The following is a 13,565-nucleotide window of genomic DNA, read 5'->3' on the forward strand; positions in this document are numbered from 1 at the left end:
ATCCCAGCACTTTGGGAGGCTGAGGTGGGTGGATCATGAGGTCAGGAGATCAAGACCATCCTGGCTAACATGGTGAAACCCCATCTCTACCAAAAATACAAAAATTAGCTGGGTATATTAGCACATGCCTGTAATCCTAGCTACTTGGGAGGCTGATGCAGTAGAATTGCTTGAATCAGGGAGTTGGAGTTTGCAGTGAGCCACGATCGCGCCACTGCACTCCAGCCTGGGCGACAGAGCAAAACTCCATCTCAGAAAAAAGAAGAAAATTATCTCTACCAATATTTCATGGGATATGAGCCACACAAGATTTCTGCATGTTAGCTAAATTATTGTAGAATGAATCATTGGTATCAGGGGATGGTGCTGAGCCTTCAGTAGATGGAATTTTACTTACTGCTTGGGCAAGGTTTCTAACGATGTCAAAACAAGCTGTTTCTCCAAAGCTTCATGTGATCCTGCTCGCTCCCTTACAGTCTGGGAGAGGCGTGGTTGGCATCTGGGCTTTAGCACGCTAGAGCGGCCCGTTCCACTCACCCAAGGGGGTCGAACTTTGAATAACTCCTCTGAAAGACAAAGAGCAGCAGCGGGGCTGGTTACTTCATGCTTCTCCCAGCCAAGTCCACACAGAAAAAGGCATCAGAACTAAAGCTGTACCAGGGCAAGGTTCCAAATGACAATAATTACAGCCATTTTCACACGCTCGGTTTGGATTTCTCATCCTCTCGGCACTGTGGCTGTGAGCTACCAGCCATTTCAGGTCAAGAAACAAAGCTCAGAGAACAAGTAACTCTTTTCTTGTGGAGACCAGTTAATCAATTGATAAGTGTCACATTCATTTGTGCCCTTCTTGTCTTCAAGCAATTTCCTACGTATCACAATCTCACCAGAGGGTGAGTTAATTGGAAGACAGCATGGGAGAACTCAAATCAGTTTTGCCGTTTTCTTTTATACACTGCGTAAAGCATAAGGCCTACCCAAGGCTGGGCGTCCCGGCTCACACCTGTAATCCCAGCACCTTGGGAGGCCAGGGTGGGTGGGTCACTTGAGCCCAGGAGTTCAGGACCAGCATGACCAGCATGGCGAAACCCCGTCTCTACTAAAAATACAACAAATTAGCAGGGCATGGTGGTATGCACCTGTGGTCCCAGCTACTCGGGAGGCTGAGGTGGAGGATCACTTGAGCCTCAGAAGTTGAGGCTGCAGTGAGCCAGCAGTCACACCACTGCACAGCCTGGGTGACAGAGTGAGACCCTGTCTCAAAAAAATCAAAAATCAAAAGGGGGCTTAACTGGAAGAGAGAGCTTTAAAAAGAGAGAGAGGAAATGGCTGGGTGTGGTAGCTCACACCTGTAATCCCAGCACTTTGGGAGGCTGAGGCGCATGGATTGTCAGAAGTCAGGAGTTCAAGACCAGCCTGGCCAAGGTGGTGAAACCTCTTCTCTACTAAAACTACAAAAATTAGTTGGCCATGGTGGCACATGCCTGTTATCCCAGCTACTCGGGAGGCTGAGGCAGAAGAATAGCTTAAACCTGGGAAGCAGAGGCTGCGGTGAGCTGAGATCATGCCATTGCACTGTAGCCTGGGTGAGACTTTGTCTCAAAAAAAAAAAGAAAAAAAGGAGCCGGGCGCGGTGGCTCAAGCCTGTAATCCCAGCACTTTGGGAGGCCGAGGCGGGTGGATCACGAGGTCGAGAGATCGAGACCATCCTGGTCAACATGGTGAAACCCCGTCTCTACTAAAAATACAAAAATTAGCTGGGCATGGTGGCGCGTGCCTGTAATCCCAGCTACTCAGGAGGCTGAGGCAGGAGAATTGCTTGAACCCAGGGGGCGGAGGTTGCGGTGAGCCGAGATCGTGCCATTGCACTCCAGCCTGGGTAACAAGATCGAAACCCCGTCTCAAAAAAAAAAAAAAAAAAAAAAAAAAAAAGGAGAGCTGTCCTCTCTTTCCTCTCTTTTTTAAATGCCATTTTTCCTGCTTCCATTCTCATTTTCATTTCTCCTCCTCCTTTCACCACTCCCACTTCCTCTGTTTTGGACCCATTTATTTGCTTTTTGCCCATGTTCAAACATGTTTCACCTCCTCGTTTTTGGTCTTATGAGCCTCAGAGGAGCCAGAATAGCAATGGAGGCACTGATATTTAAACTTATTTTGTCTGAAATCTGTTTTTCTGTTTTTCTTGTCAATTAACTTGAAATACACAATAAAAAAGAGCTCATCCTGAAAATACTTTTAAGACTGCCACCCACAGAGTATTCTGAAAGATAGGGCTGTCTTCCTCTGTGGGAATCTGTATGTGAATCCATTTGTTTCTACAATATTTATATAAGATACAAAGTTTTAAAATGCTACTTACTCCTACGTAGTGCAATTTTCTCCCAAATTCTTTTCCTTAGGCACTTTTCTCTATGTCTCTCTAGTAGTTCCTCATCTTCTGTTTTGGGTTCATTCAGCGTCCCGTAAGTAGCAGCAGCCTCCCTGGGTGTCAGCCAGTCTAAGTGGGACACACAAGCAATGTAATGGCGCTTCCAAGCACCATACTCATTATCTGTTGGAGTATAGGGCAGAAACCATCCGAACTTAACACATTTGGGCATCCATAAGCAATCCTGCAGAAACAAGAGGAAGAGGAATCACAAATTGTTTTCAGACAGTTTTCCAGTAATAATATTTTCAGGTACACAGATACCTTTTTCATTACGCTGAGATTTCTGCTACTAAAATCTCCTCTGTGCAAATTTGTATGGAAATTCATTTGTTTCTACAATGTTTATGTAAGATATAAGGTTTTGATTTATTTTTTGAGATGGAGTTCCACTCCATCACCCAGGCTGGAGTGCAGTGGTGCAATCTCAGCTCACTACAACCTTTGCCTACCGAGTTCAAGCAATTCTCTTGCCTCAACCTCCAGAGTATCTGTGATTACACTTACATGCTACCACCCCTGGCTAATTTTTTTTTTTTTTTTTTTTTTTTTTTTGAGGCAGAGTCACACTTTGTCACCAGGCTGGAGTGCAATGGCGTGATCTCGGCTCACTGCAACCTGCAACTCCATGGTTCAAGTGATTCTCCTGCCTCGGCCTCCGAGTGGCTGGGATTACAGGCATGCACCACCACACCCAGCTAATTTTTGTATTTTTAGTAGAAACGGGGTTTCACCGTGTTGGCCAGGATGGTCTTGGTCTCCTGACTTCGTGATCTGCCCATCTTGGTCTCCCAAGGTGCTGGGATTACAGGCATGAGCCATTATGCCTGGCCATATATTTTTTTTTTTTTTTTTTTTTTTTTTTTTTTTTTTTTTTGAGACGGAGTTTCGCTCTTGTTACCCAGGCTGGAGTGCAATGGCGCGATCTCGGCTCACTGCAACCTCCGCCTCCTGGGTTCAGGCAATTCTCCTGCCTCAGCCTCCTGAGTAGCTGGGATTACAGGCACGTGCCACCACGCCCAGCTATTTTTTTTGTATTTTTAGTAGAGACGGGGTTTCACCATGTTGACCAAGATGGTCTCGATCTCTTGACCTTGTGATCCACCCGCCTCGGCCTCCCAAAGTGCTGGGATTACAGGCTTGAGCCACCGCGCCCGGCCAGCCTGGCCATATTTTTATATTTTTAGTAGAGACAGAGTTTGGCCAACTGGTCTGGAACTCCTGACCTCAAGTGATCTGCCCACTTCAGCCTTCCAAAGTGCTAGGATTACAGGTGTGAGTCACCATGCCTGGCCAGATACAAGGTTTTTATTTATTTAATTTAATTATATATATATATATATATATATATTTTTTTTTTTGAGACGGAGTTTCGCTCTTGTTACCCAGGCTGGAGTGCAATGGCGCGATCTCGGCTCACCGCAACCTCCGCCTCCTGGGTTCAGGCAATTCTCCTGCCTCAGCCTCCTGAGTAGCTGGGATTACAGACACACGCCACCATGCCCAGCTAATTTTTGTATTTTTAGTAGAGATGGGGTTTCACTATGTTGACCAGAATGGTCTCGATCTCTTGACCTCGTGATCCACCCGCCTCGGCCTCCCAAAGTGCTGGGATTACAGGCTTGAGCCACCGCGCCCGGCCATATATATATATATTTTTTGAGACAGTCGCACTCTATCACCAGACTGGAGTGCAGTGATGCAATCTTGGCTCATTGCTACCTCCACCTCCCAGATTCAAACAATTCTCTTGCCTCAGCCTCCCAATTAGCTGGGATTACAGACGCGCACCACCATGTCTGGCAAATTTTTTTTTTTTTTTTTTTTTTTGTATTTTAGTAGAGACAGGGTTTCACCATGTTGGCCAGGATGGTTTTGATCTCTTGACTTTGTAATCCGCCCACCTCAGCCTCCCAAAATGCTGGGATTACAGGCGTGAGCCACCACACCCGGTCCAGATACAAGGTTTTTAAATGCTGTTACTGACTTACTATCTGAACTTGACTTTGAAGAAGCATATCTTGTTCCACAGGAAAAATACTATTTGATGAATATATATATTATATGTGAATGTATATATTAGTCATTGTAACACTTATCCAATATTCCAATAGCATTTGGTTACATTAACCCTAGATTCTGATAATTTAGCTTCTAGCAATAGTGGAATAGTTCATTTCAGATTAACTCTCTCATTGACAATAATTTTGACTGAACCATATAATATTGCCAGTATGCAACCATTTTGATATATGAAGACAGAAAATTTCATGTGGTTTGATCTAATGAAGTATCTAGACCAAATATTATAAAAACAGTTATTTGAAGTCTATATTATACAGCTATCAATGCAATAAGGACTTGTTCAACCAAGACCCCAGAAAGAAGGGAAACCCAGAGAGGTAAGAGCCTGATATTTGGTATCACTTTTTATTTCAAAGCATTTGTCAGTTCCAAAGTAAAGCCTGTTATCCTGAGAAGCAGAACAGAAAGTTATGACTAAAAGATGCTAAAAAAGAATCTTAGGCATTCTCACAGGGAAGAGAAGACACAAATGGAAATTTAGGGCCCATTAAGGAGAGCCTTGGTAATCATACCAGCTTTCAGCTAAGATTTTATTCTGCTTTGGGAGGCCAAGGTGGGCAGATCACGAGGTCAGAATATCAAGACCATCCTGGCTTACATCGTGAAACCCAGTCTCAACTAAAAATACAAAAAATTAGCCAGGCATGGTGGTGCATGCCTGTCATCCCAGCTACTCGGGAGCCTGAGGCAGGAGAATCACTTGACCCCAGGAGGCAGAGGTTGTAGTGAGCTGAGATCATGCCATTGCACTCCAGCCTGGGCAACAGAGCAAGGCTCTGTCTTGAATTAAAAGAAAAAAATTCTTTTCAGGAAGGATAATACTGAATTAGACAAACTCTCACAAAGACTGAATTCAGCTTTGAAATATCTCATTCCTTGACTGGATTTGTATGACCTGTTCCTAGCATTTAGACGGGCCAGAAGCAAAAGGAAATTCTCTCTGGAGGAAGATAACATCACCTAGAGACTCAAAGGATCACGTCAATTTTGTAAACTCAGTATCTGGTACTCAATCAAAATCAACTAGAACACACAATAGACACAAATCTTTTGTTTCTTCTTTCTGGTTTTTAGTAACTGTAGAGAGATCCCCAGGTAATCTAAATGTTGTAATTATCAGACATGAACTTTGGGGAAGTAAATACTCTATAATTAATATATCTAAAATAAATGACTAGGTAGAAAATTTTGGCAAAAGAATTAAATCAATATCCTAAAACTGAAAAATATAATAACTGAAATGTATAACTCAATGGATGGGTTTAAGATCATATTAGAATCTAGCTAAAGAAATAGTAAACTGAAAGATAGGTCTGAAGAAAACCCAGACTGAAATAGTGAAGGTCACAGAAATGGAAAATGCGTATAAAAGAATATGAAAGTTATGGGACATGGTGAATCTTTCCAACCTATAAGTATTAGAATCCTAGGAGAAAGAGAATGGGGCAGAATCAATATGAAGAAATAACATCTGAGAACGTTTCAAAACTGATGAAAGACATTAAGTCTCAGACTCAAAAAGCTCTGCAGAACACAAAACAAGATAGATGTGTGCACACACACACAGACACACACATGCCCCTAGGTATATCACAACAGCATTACTGAAAATTAAAAAGTCTGAAAAGCAGCTAGAGATGATAGAAATGTTACCTTTGAGGGACCAACAATAAAACTTCTGACATCTCAAGAAAAAAATCAGTGGAATATTTTCAAAGTTCTGTTAAAAAAATTAGGTGTCAACCTAGAATTCAAATTTCTTATTAAAATATCGTCTAAGTATAAAGATGAAATACTTTCAGACATACAACTAAGAGAATTTATCAGCAGCACACCTGCACTAGAGGTAATATGAAATAGAATGCAAAAGGAAAATGATCCCAAATGGAAACTCAGAGATGCAGGAACAGAAGAAAAGGAGCTACAGAAAAAAAAAAAAATTATGGTTACGTATAAATATTGAAGACATAAATCAATAGTAATAAAGATTTGTGCCGGGCGTGGTGGCTCAAGCCTGTAATCCCAGCAATTTGGGAGGCCGAGGCGGGTGGATCACGAGGTCAAGAGATACAGACCATCCTGGTCAACATAGTGAAACCCCGTCTCTACCAAAAATACAAAAAATTAGCTGGGCATGGTGGCACGTGCCTGTAATCCCAGCTACTCGGGAGGCTGAGGCAGGAGAATTGCCTGAACCCAGGAGGCGGAGGTTGCGGTGAGCCAAGATTGTGCCATTGCACTCCAGCCTGGGTAACAAGAGCGAAACTTCGTCTCAAAAAAAAAAAAAAAAAAAAAAAGATTTGTGAGATGTGTTTGTGTTGTTTATTTTTTACACTTAAACAGCTGCTGCTGTGAACTGCTTTCAACTGCTGTGAACCGATCTCAATGTGTGTTCTTTAACAGGTGTTAGACAGTAAGGGATCAGGTGAGGCGGTGGTCGGGTAGCAGTTTCTAGAGCTGAGTTATTAGAGATAAAATAATATACAAAACCTAAAGCACAAATAAATTTTCATGAAGAAAAGTGAACTTTTTTAACCAAGATAAAATGTTCTCTAAATAATTATTCTGAGTATTTAAAGATTTTTTTTTTTTTTTTTTTGAGATGGAATCTTGCTCTGTCGCTCAGGCTGGAGTGCAGTGGCACCATCTTGGCTCACTGCATCCACCACCTCCTGGATTGAAGCAATTCTCCTGCCTCAGCCTCCCAAATAGTTGGGATTAGAGGTACCTGCCACCACACCCAGCTAATTTTTGTATTTTTAGTAGAGACAGGGTTTCACCATCTTGGCCAGGCTGGCCTGAAACTCCTGACCTCGTGATCCACCTGCCTCGGCCTCCCAAAGTGTTTGGATTACAGGCCTGAGCCACCACACCCGACTAAAGATTTTTTAAAGTAACATGAATTTTTGGACTAGTCTATGTTCCTTCTTTATTTTCAGAAATACATTATTGTTTTTCACTTATCCCCACTTCTTCTCTCAAGGGTAAGTTAATGATGGATCGGGTACCCTAAGGGAGCTACCCTGGAACCCTCATTACAGATGACAGTCGTACTTGTGCTCTATTACTAGGAAGTGACAAGTAATAAACCTGTTCAGTTAAAAACTTCCAGGCCCAGCTGACTTGGGCGGCTGCACACAAATCTTTGGGACTCAGAAAGGAAAAGATGTATAGAGAAATGAAGCGTGGTAACACTGTAGAGAAATCCACTTTGGCCAGTTGCTTCCTTTCTGAAAACCAGTCTTGGACAAACCTAAAAAGAAAGAGAAATTTAGTTTAGAACACGAATGTCTAAAATTGACTAAAAAACCAGGATAAATATTGGTCATTGTTCTTTCTCCAAAGTTATACCTATAAAAAATAATTAAATCCCAAAAAAACATAAATCTAGATTTTAGAAAATATATTCAGGCTGGGTACAGGGCTCACGCCTGTAATCCCAACACTTTGGGAGGCCAAGGCAGGTGAATCACTTGAGGTCAGGAGTTCAAGACTAGCCTGGCCAACATGGTGAAACCCTGTCTCTACTAAAAGCACAAAAAAATCAGCCGGGCATGGTGGTACATGCCTGTTAGTCCCAGCTACTCGGGAGGCTGAGGCAGGAGAATCACTTGAACCTGGGAGGCTGAGGTTGTAGTGAGCCAAGATCACACTACTGCACTCCAGCCTGGGCAACAAAGTGAGACTCCGTCTCAAAAAAAAAAAAAAAAAAAAAAAAAATGCATTCACTTTGAATTATTCATTATAAAAAGGAAGACAAATAATATCTAAAATTCACAGGAATAAAAAAATCTTGGAGTAAATCTAGTTTGCTGTGATTTTCAAGAGAAAAGGCTATAAAACCTTTTTACTATCAATTTAAAACAACTCAAGATTTTTAATGGAGTTGAAATTCAAAGCAAAGATATATTAATGGAGATTTTCTTGTGTGTGTATGTTTTTTTTTTTTTTTTTTTTGAGACCAGTGCTTCTAGAATAAATTTCTTTTTCCTTTTAAGTGGCTGTTTCTATTACAAGACTAAATTCTCTTCCCTACTGGAGCTAACACACTATATTATGTGATTTATTTAATCCTCCTTTTGACACAAAGCTGGCCATATTCTGAAATGCCAATCATTTCTCCTGATTGGGTAGCAGGTATAGAAGAGACTGCTCTAGTGTGCTAGTCTAGTCTGGAAGAATCTAACTAGTCTGCTGTTACGGGTCAGTAACAGGGTTTGCTCAGCCTGGCGTGGCCACAGGAAGAGCGTGGAGATACTCAGTAGGGCAAGAGCCATGTGCAGAAGGGGAGGAAGAAGAGGTGGTGGCTTCTGAATGGCTGGAAGATTGGTTGTTTACAGGGGGGTTCGCGGAAAAAAAAATCTAAAGAGTCTGGGAGCCAGGTGAAAAAGGATCTACAAATACGTAAAGGAGGAAGGCTGGACTAATCTAGATGGAGTTAGAGAGAAATTGGAGATATCACTGTAAAATCTCATGTTTTAAAATATGTATATAAATGAATGATATACAAATAGAGACAGATGGCTGTATATGTACACGTGTGTACATGTATTTCATCTCCACTTAGGGCACCTAACAGCAATGACATCCCAGAAGCAATGAACATACCATCAACTCAGATCTTGGTTTCTCAATTCCATTCCCTAATAAAATAAGCCAGAGCAGGTCGGGCATGGTGGCCTGCGCCTATAATCCCAGCACTTTGGGAGGCTGAGGTGGGTGGATCACACAGTCAGGAGTTTGAGACCAGCCTGACCAATGTGGTGAAACACCATCTCTACTAAAAAATACAAAAATTAGCCAGTTGTGGTGGCACATGCCTGTAATCCCAGCTACTCAGGAGGCTGAGGCAGGAGAATCACTTGAACCTGGGAGGTGGAGGTTGCAGTGAGCCAAGATCACACCATTGCACTCCAGCCTGGGCAACAAGAGCGAAACTCCATTTCAAAAAAATAATAAGCCAGAGCTTACTGGGAAATGGTTGATGCCAGGGCAGGGGCAAGGAAAGTATAGGATGGGTCTGGAACATCTGGGGACACCAGAAAATAAGGAAATACTTAAAGAATCATGGACATACTAAAAGAATGCAGAAGCCAATTTATTAATAAAGTCGCTCCCACTGGCAAAATATGGAATAACTTGAGTATCAAATAATGAATGTAATATAGCCTATTGAATGAAATAGGCATCCCTGAGTCCATACTGACATAAGCATACCTATGAATGAATAAATAAGTAAGTAGCGGAGAAGGAAACTACCTCACAAAAGAATACCGATTAATACATGCAAAAGGAATTCAGAAATTAGGAAATCACTGCTTTAAATAAGAATTATCAATGAGTGGCTCACGCCTGTAATCCCAGCACTTGGGGAGGCCAAGGTGGGTGGATCACCTGAGGTCAGGAGTTTGAGACCAGCCTGGCCAATGTGATGAAACCCAGTCTCTACTAAAAATACAAAAGTTAGCCAGGTGTGGTGGTGCGTGCTTGTAATCCCAGCTACTCAGGAGGCCGAGGCAGGAGAATCACTTGAACCCAGGGAGCAGAGGTTGCAATGAGCAAAGATTGTGCCACTGCACTCCAGCCTGGGTGACAAGAGCATAACTCCATCTCAAAAAAAAAAAAATCAATGAATCGCTAAAATAGGGGTGAAGGCTTGATAAGAAACAGAATATTTACATAGATTAAAATAGTTTTTGATTACTTTAAAATTAATCAAATACTTTAAAGTTGTTTATCAAATATAAAGTACAAAATAATCATCTTAAGGGATATAGTCATCACCAGCTATGGGATAAATTGACACACTATGTCCCCCGATGCGGTCCACTGAGAAGAATGCAGCATCATTTCTGGGCTATTCCTGCCAAGGAAATATAACCTGAACATAATCTTGAGGAAGCGTCACCCAACCAGAAATCGAGGGTCATTTGACAAAGCAGCAGGCCTGTGCTCTTCTAAAGTGTCAAGACATAAAAGGCAAGGAAAATCTGAGAATTTGCTCCACATCAAAGGCGGATCGAGAGACATGGGAACTAAATATAGTAGATAACCCTGGGCTGAATTCTGGTCCAAAAAGAAAACGGTGGCTACAGAGGACATTGCGGGAGCGATCAGGAATATGAGAATGAAGTCTGCGGGTGGATGTACTATTGTATCAGTGCTGATTTCTGGTAATGCTGGATGTACTTTAATTTTTCAGCAGCATGTCCTTGTGTTTTAGGAAACACACATTGACACACTTAAAGTAATGGGTGTCACGTTTGTAATGTGCTCTCAAGTGATTCTAAATAAGGCAAAAATGATAAAATGTTAGCTATTAAACTGTTAACTTTTTTTTTTTTTTTTAAAGACAGAGCCTGGCTTTGTTGCCCAGGCGGGAAGTGCAGTAGCGCGATCTCAGCTTACTGCAACCTCCACCTCCCAGGCTCAAGCAATCCTCCTACTTCAGCCTCCCAAGTCTCCGGGACTACAGGCATGCACCACCATACCTGGCTAATTTCTTTGTATTTTTAGTAGAGATGGGGTTTCACCATGTTGTCCAGGCTGGTCTCGAACTCTTTAGCTCAAGTGATCTGCCTGCCTTGGCCTCCCAGAGTGCTGGGACTGTGGGTGTGAGCCACTGTGCTTGGCCATAACTACAAAAATGTTAACTAAACGGGGAAGTCCAGATGAAAGGGATAAAAACATTATTTGTACTATTCTTCCAACTTTTTTGTAAGTTAAAAATTATTGCAAAATGAAAAGTTTTTTTTTTTTTTTTTTTTTTTTTTTTTTTTAAAGTGGCTAAAATAATTTTTAGGCCAGGTGTAGTGGCTCATGCTGTAATCCCAAGACTTTGGGAGGCCAAGGCAGGCAGAGCATGAGGTCAGGAGTTCAAGACCAGCCTGGCCAACGAGGTGAAACTCTGTCTCTACTAAAGATACAAAAAATTAGCCAGGCTTGGTGGCAAACACCTATAATCCCAGATACTCAGGAGGCTGAGGCAGGAGAATTGCTTGAACCCAGGAGGCAGAGGTTGCAGTGAGCTGGGATTGCACCACTGCAGTCCAGCCTGGGTAAGAAAGTGAGACTCTGCCTCAAAAAAAAAAAAAAAAAAAAGAAAAGAAAAAAATTTTTTTAAAGTTTGCTTTAGTTCCAAGTTTTAATGATTGCTGATTTATTGTCTGTGTTCCTCCTCCCCTGGCCTTACGTCACTACTGTTTTTTGATCCCTGTCCATGTAGCCTTGTCACATTCTGAGACAAAACAGAGTGGCCTAAAATGAACCTGTTGGCATGCTGGTGTGAGGAGAGAGAGAGAGAGAGAGAGAGAGAGAGAGAGAGAGAGTGAGAGTGAGAGTATGTGTGTGTGTGTGTGTGTGTGTAAATGGGGGCAAAGAATGAAGTGGGGCCTTGTACGGGTAGCATGTAGTATCCACAGACAGAAGTGTTACTTGATCTTGTCAGTATCAACGATAAAGCACAGGTCATAACTGTCATTTCCTTAGATCGAGATTAACATTCAAGCTGAACCAGACTGTGACAATGCCAAGAACAGTTAATCTCTAATGAACTACTGTCCTCATTGCCTGAGGTACACTTCAGGGGCATTTTGCTAACCTTTGAGGTAAGATTTACTCTCATTACTTGGAATTATAAGATAGATTTATAAAAGAAGAAGCAAAACAGAAATGTTTGAAGCCTCCTTTCCAAAGAAGGGCCCCGGTAGCTTTAGATTTTCGTGTCTCTTCTTTTCCCACCCTACAGCATCTATTGTTCCATCCCCACAGAGCAAAGGAGAACTGAATATGAATTACTTCCAAAAGTAAACTGCAGTTATACATATTTTATATTTGTTCCTATTCTATGCTGCTACAAGGACACATTTGAGTATAATGGATCTTAAGAAGAAAGGAAAATGCTTCAGTCACATTAAAAAAAAAACCTTCCATACATGAGCAGCAGAACTAAGGTAGGGTAGTCTGTAGCAATGGCATCGCAAGGCTTATCACATTTTAGTTAATGTTGCAAAGTAAGAAATCCGTGAAGAGAAATGACAACATGCAAGGAGACAATGAACGAAATGTGCTTTGCTCATTTATTGTGACAAGGATAGTTTCATTTAAATAATTCATGATAATGCTTTGCAGTGTGCCACTGAATGTACAATGTGTACTTTGCAAAAATAACAAAGCTTAGTAATGCGGGACTTGAATTTAATTCTCTGCTCTTAAATTTCTGATAAGAACTAGAAAGAGGCTGCCAAAATTGTGACGAAAATGACTAGAGAACAGCTTGGAGAGAGGCCTGTGGAGGGGAGAGTGGATCTGGCAGAGTTCCCTGTTTTCCGGTTGCCTAGGTAGCACCTCTAAGTCTTGCCTGGTGGCTTCTTTGCAAACACTTTATGGCTCGGTCAGGGTCTGCGGTGCTGTTCATCCCCCCGTTTCAGTCCCTGGTGCATGGTGGGTTGTTTTTAATTAATTAATTAATTAACTATTTTTGAGACGGAATCTTGCTGTGTTGCCCAGGTTGGAGTGCCATGACACAATCTCTGCTCACTGCAACCTCTGCTTCCTGGGTTCAAGCAATTCTCCTGTCTTAGCCTCCTGAGTAGCCAGGATTACAGGCACCCACCACCGAGCCTGGCTAATTTGTGTATTTTTAGTAGAGACGGGGTTTTGCCATGTTGGCCAGGCTGGTCTTGAACTCCTGACCTCAGGTGATCCCCTGGTGCATGTTTTAATGGGGCTGAAAGGAGATGACACAAGAACAAGGGCACCCATAGGTATTTGTGCAACTCCTGAATTGCATAAAAAAGGAAGAGAATTGGCAAGTGACAAATACCAATGGCCGTACAAATGTGCCTTTGGATCTGACAATTTGTCTTCTAGGGGTTTTTCCTAAAACAATGATTAAAGATGCGTCTAAGGATTTAGCTAAAGGATGTTTTTCTAAGGATTGTTTATAGTAGCAAAAGGTGGGGAAAACAAGCTAAATGTCCAAGATAAGTAATGGCATATCTATAAAATCTAATCTTCCTAGAAATCAGTAGACTGAGCTGCAAGCGGAATC

The 13,565-nt window shown here is 41.9% G+C and overlaps 1 protein-coding gene across 2 annotated transcripts in view; it reads right to left on the reverse strand.

The window, feature by feature from the left end:
* Window positions 1–13,565, reverse strand: part of ECT2L (epithelial cell transforming 2 like) — a 118,428-nt gene that overhangs the window by 63,486 nt on the left and 41,377 nt on the right. For both annotated transcript variants that reach the window (XM_074397386.1, XM_074397385.1), the window contains exons 4-6: window positions 7,604–7,766; window positions 2,360–2,612; window positions 398–566 (exon numbers count right to left, since the gene is read on the reverse strand). In XM_074397386.1, the coding sequence (XP_074253487.1) occupies window positions 398–566; window positions 2,360–2,612; window positions 7,604–7,766 (585 nt within the window). The remainder of the gene's footprint in view (window positions 1–397; window positions 567–2,359; window positions 2,613–7,603; window positions 7,767–13,565) is intronic.

This window comes from Saimiri boliviensis, chromosome 4 (genome assembly GCF_048565385.1).
Source record: "Saimiri boliviensis isolate mSaiBol1 chromosome 4, mSaiBol1.pri, whole genome shotgun sequence".
Classification (NCBI taxonomy): domain Eukaryota; kingdom Metazoa; phylum Chordata; class Mammalia; order Primates; family Cebidae; genus Saimiri; species Saimiri boliviensis.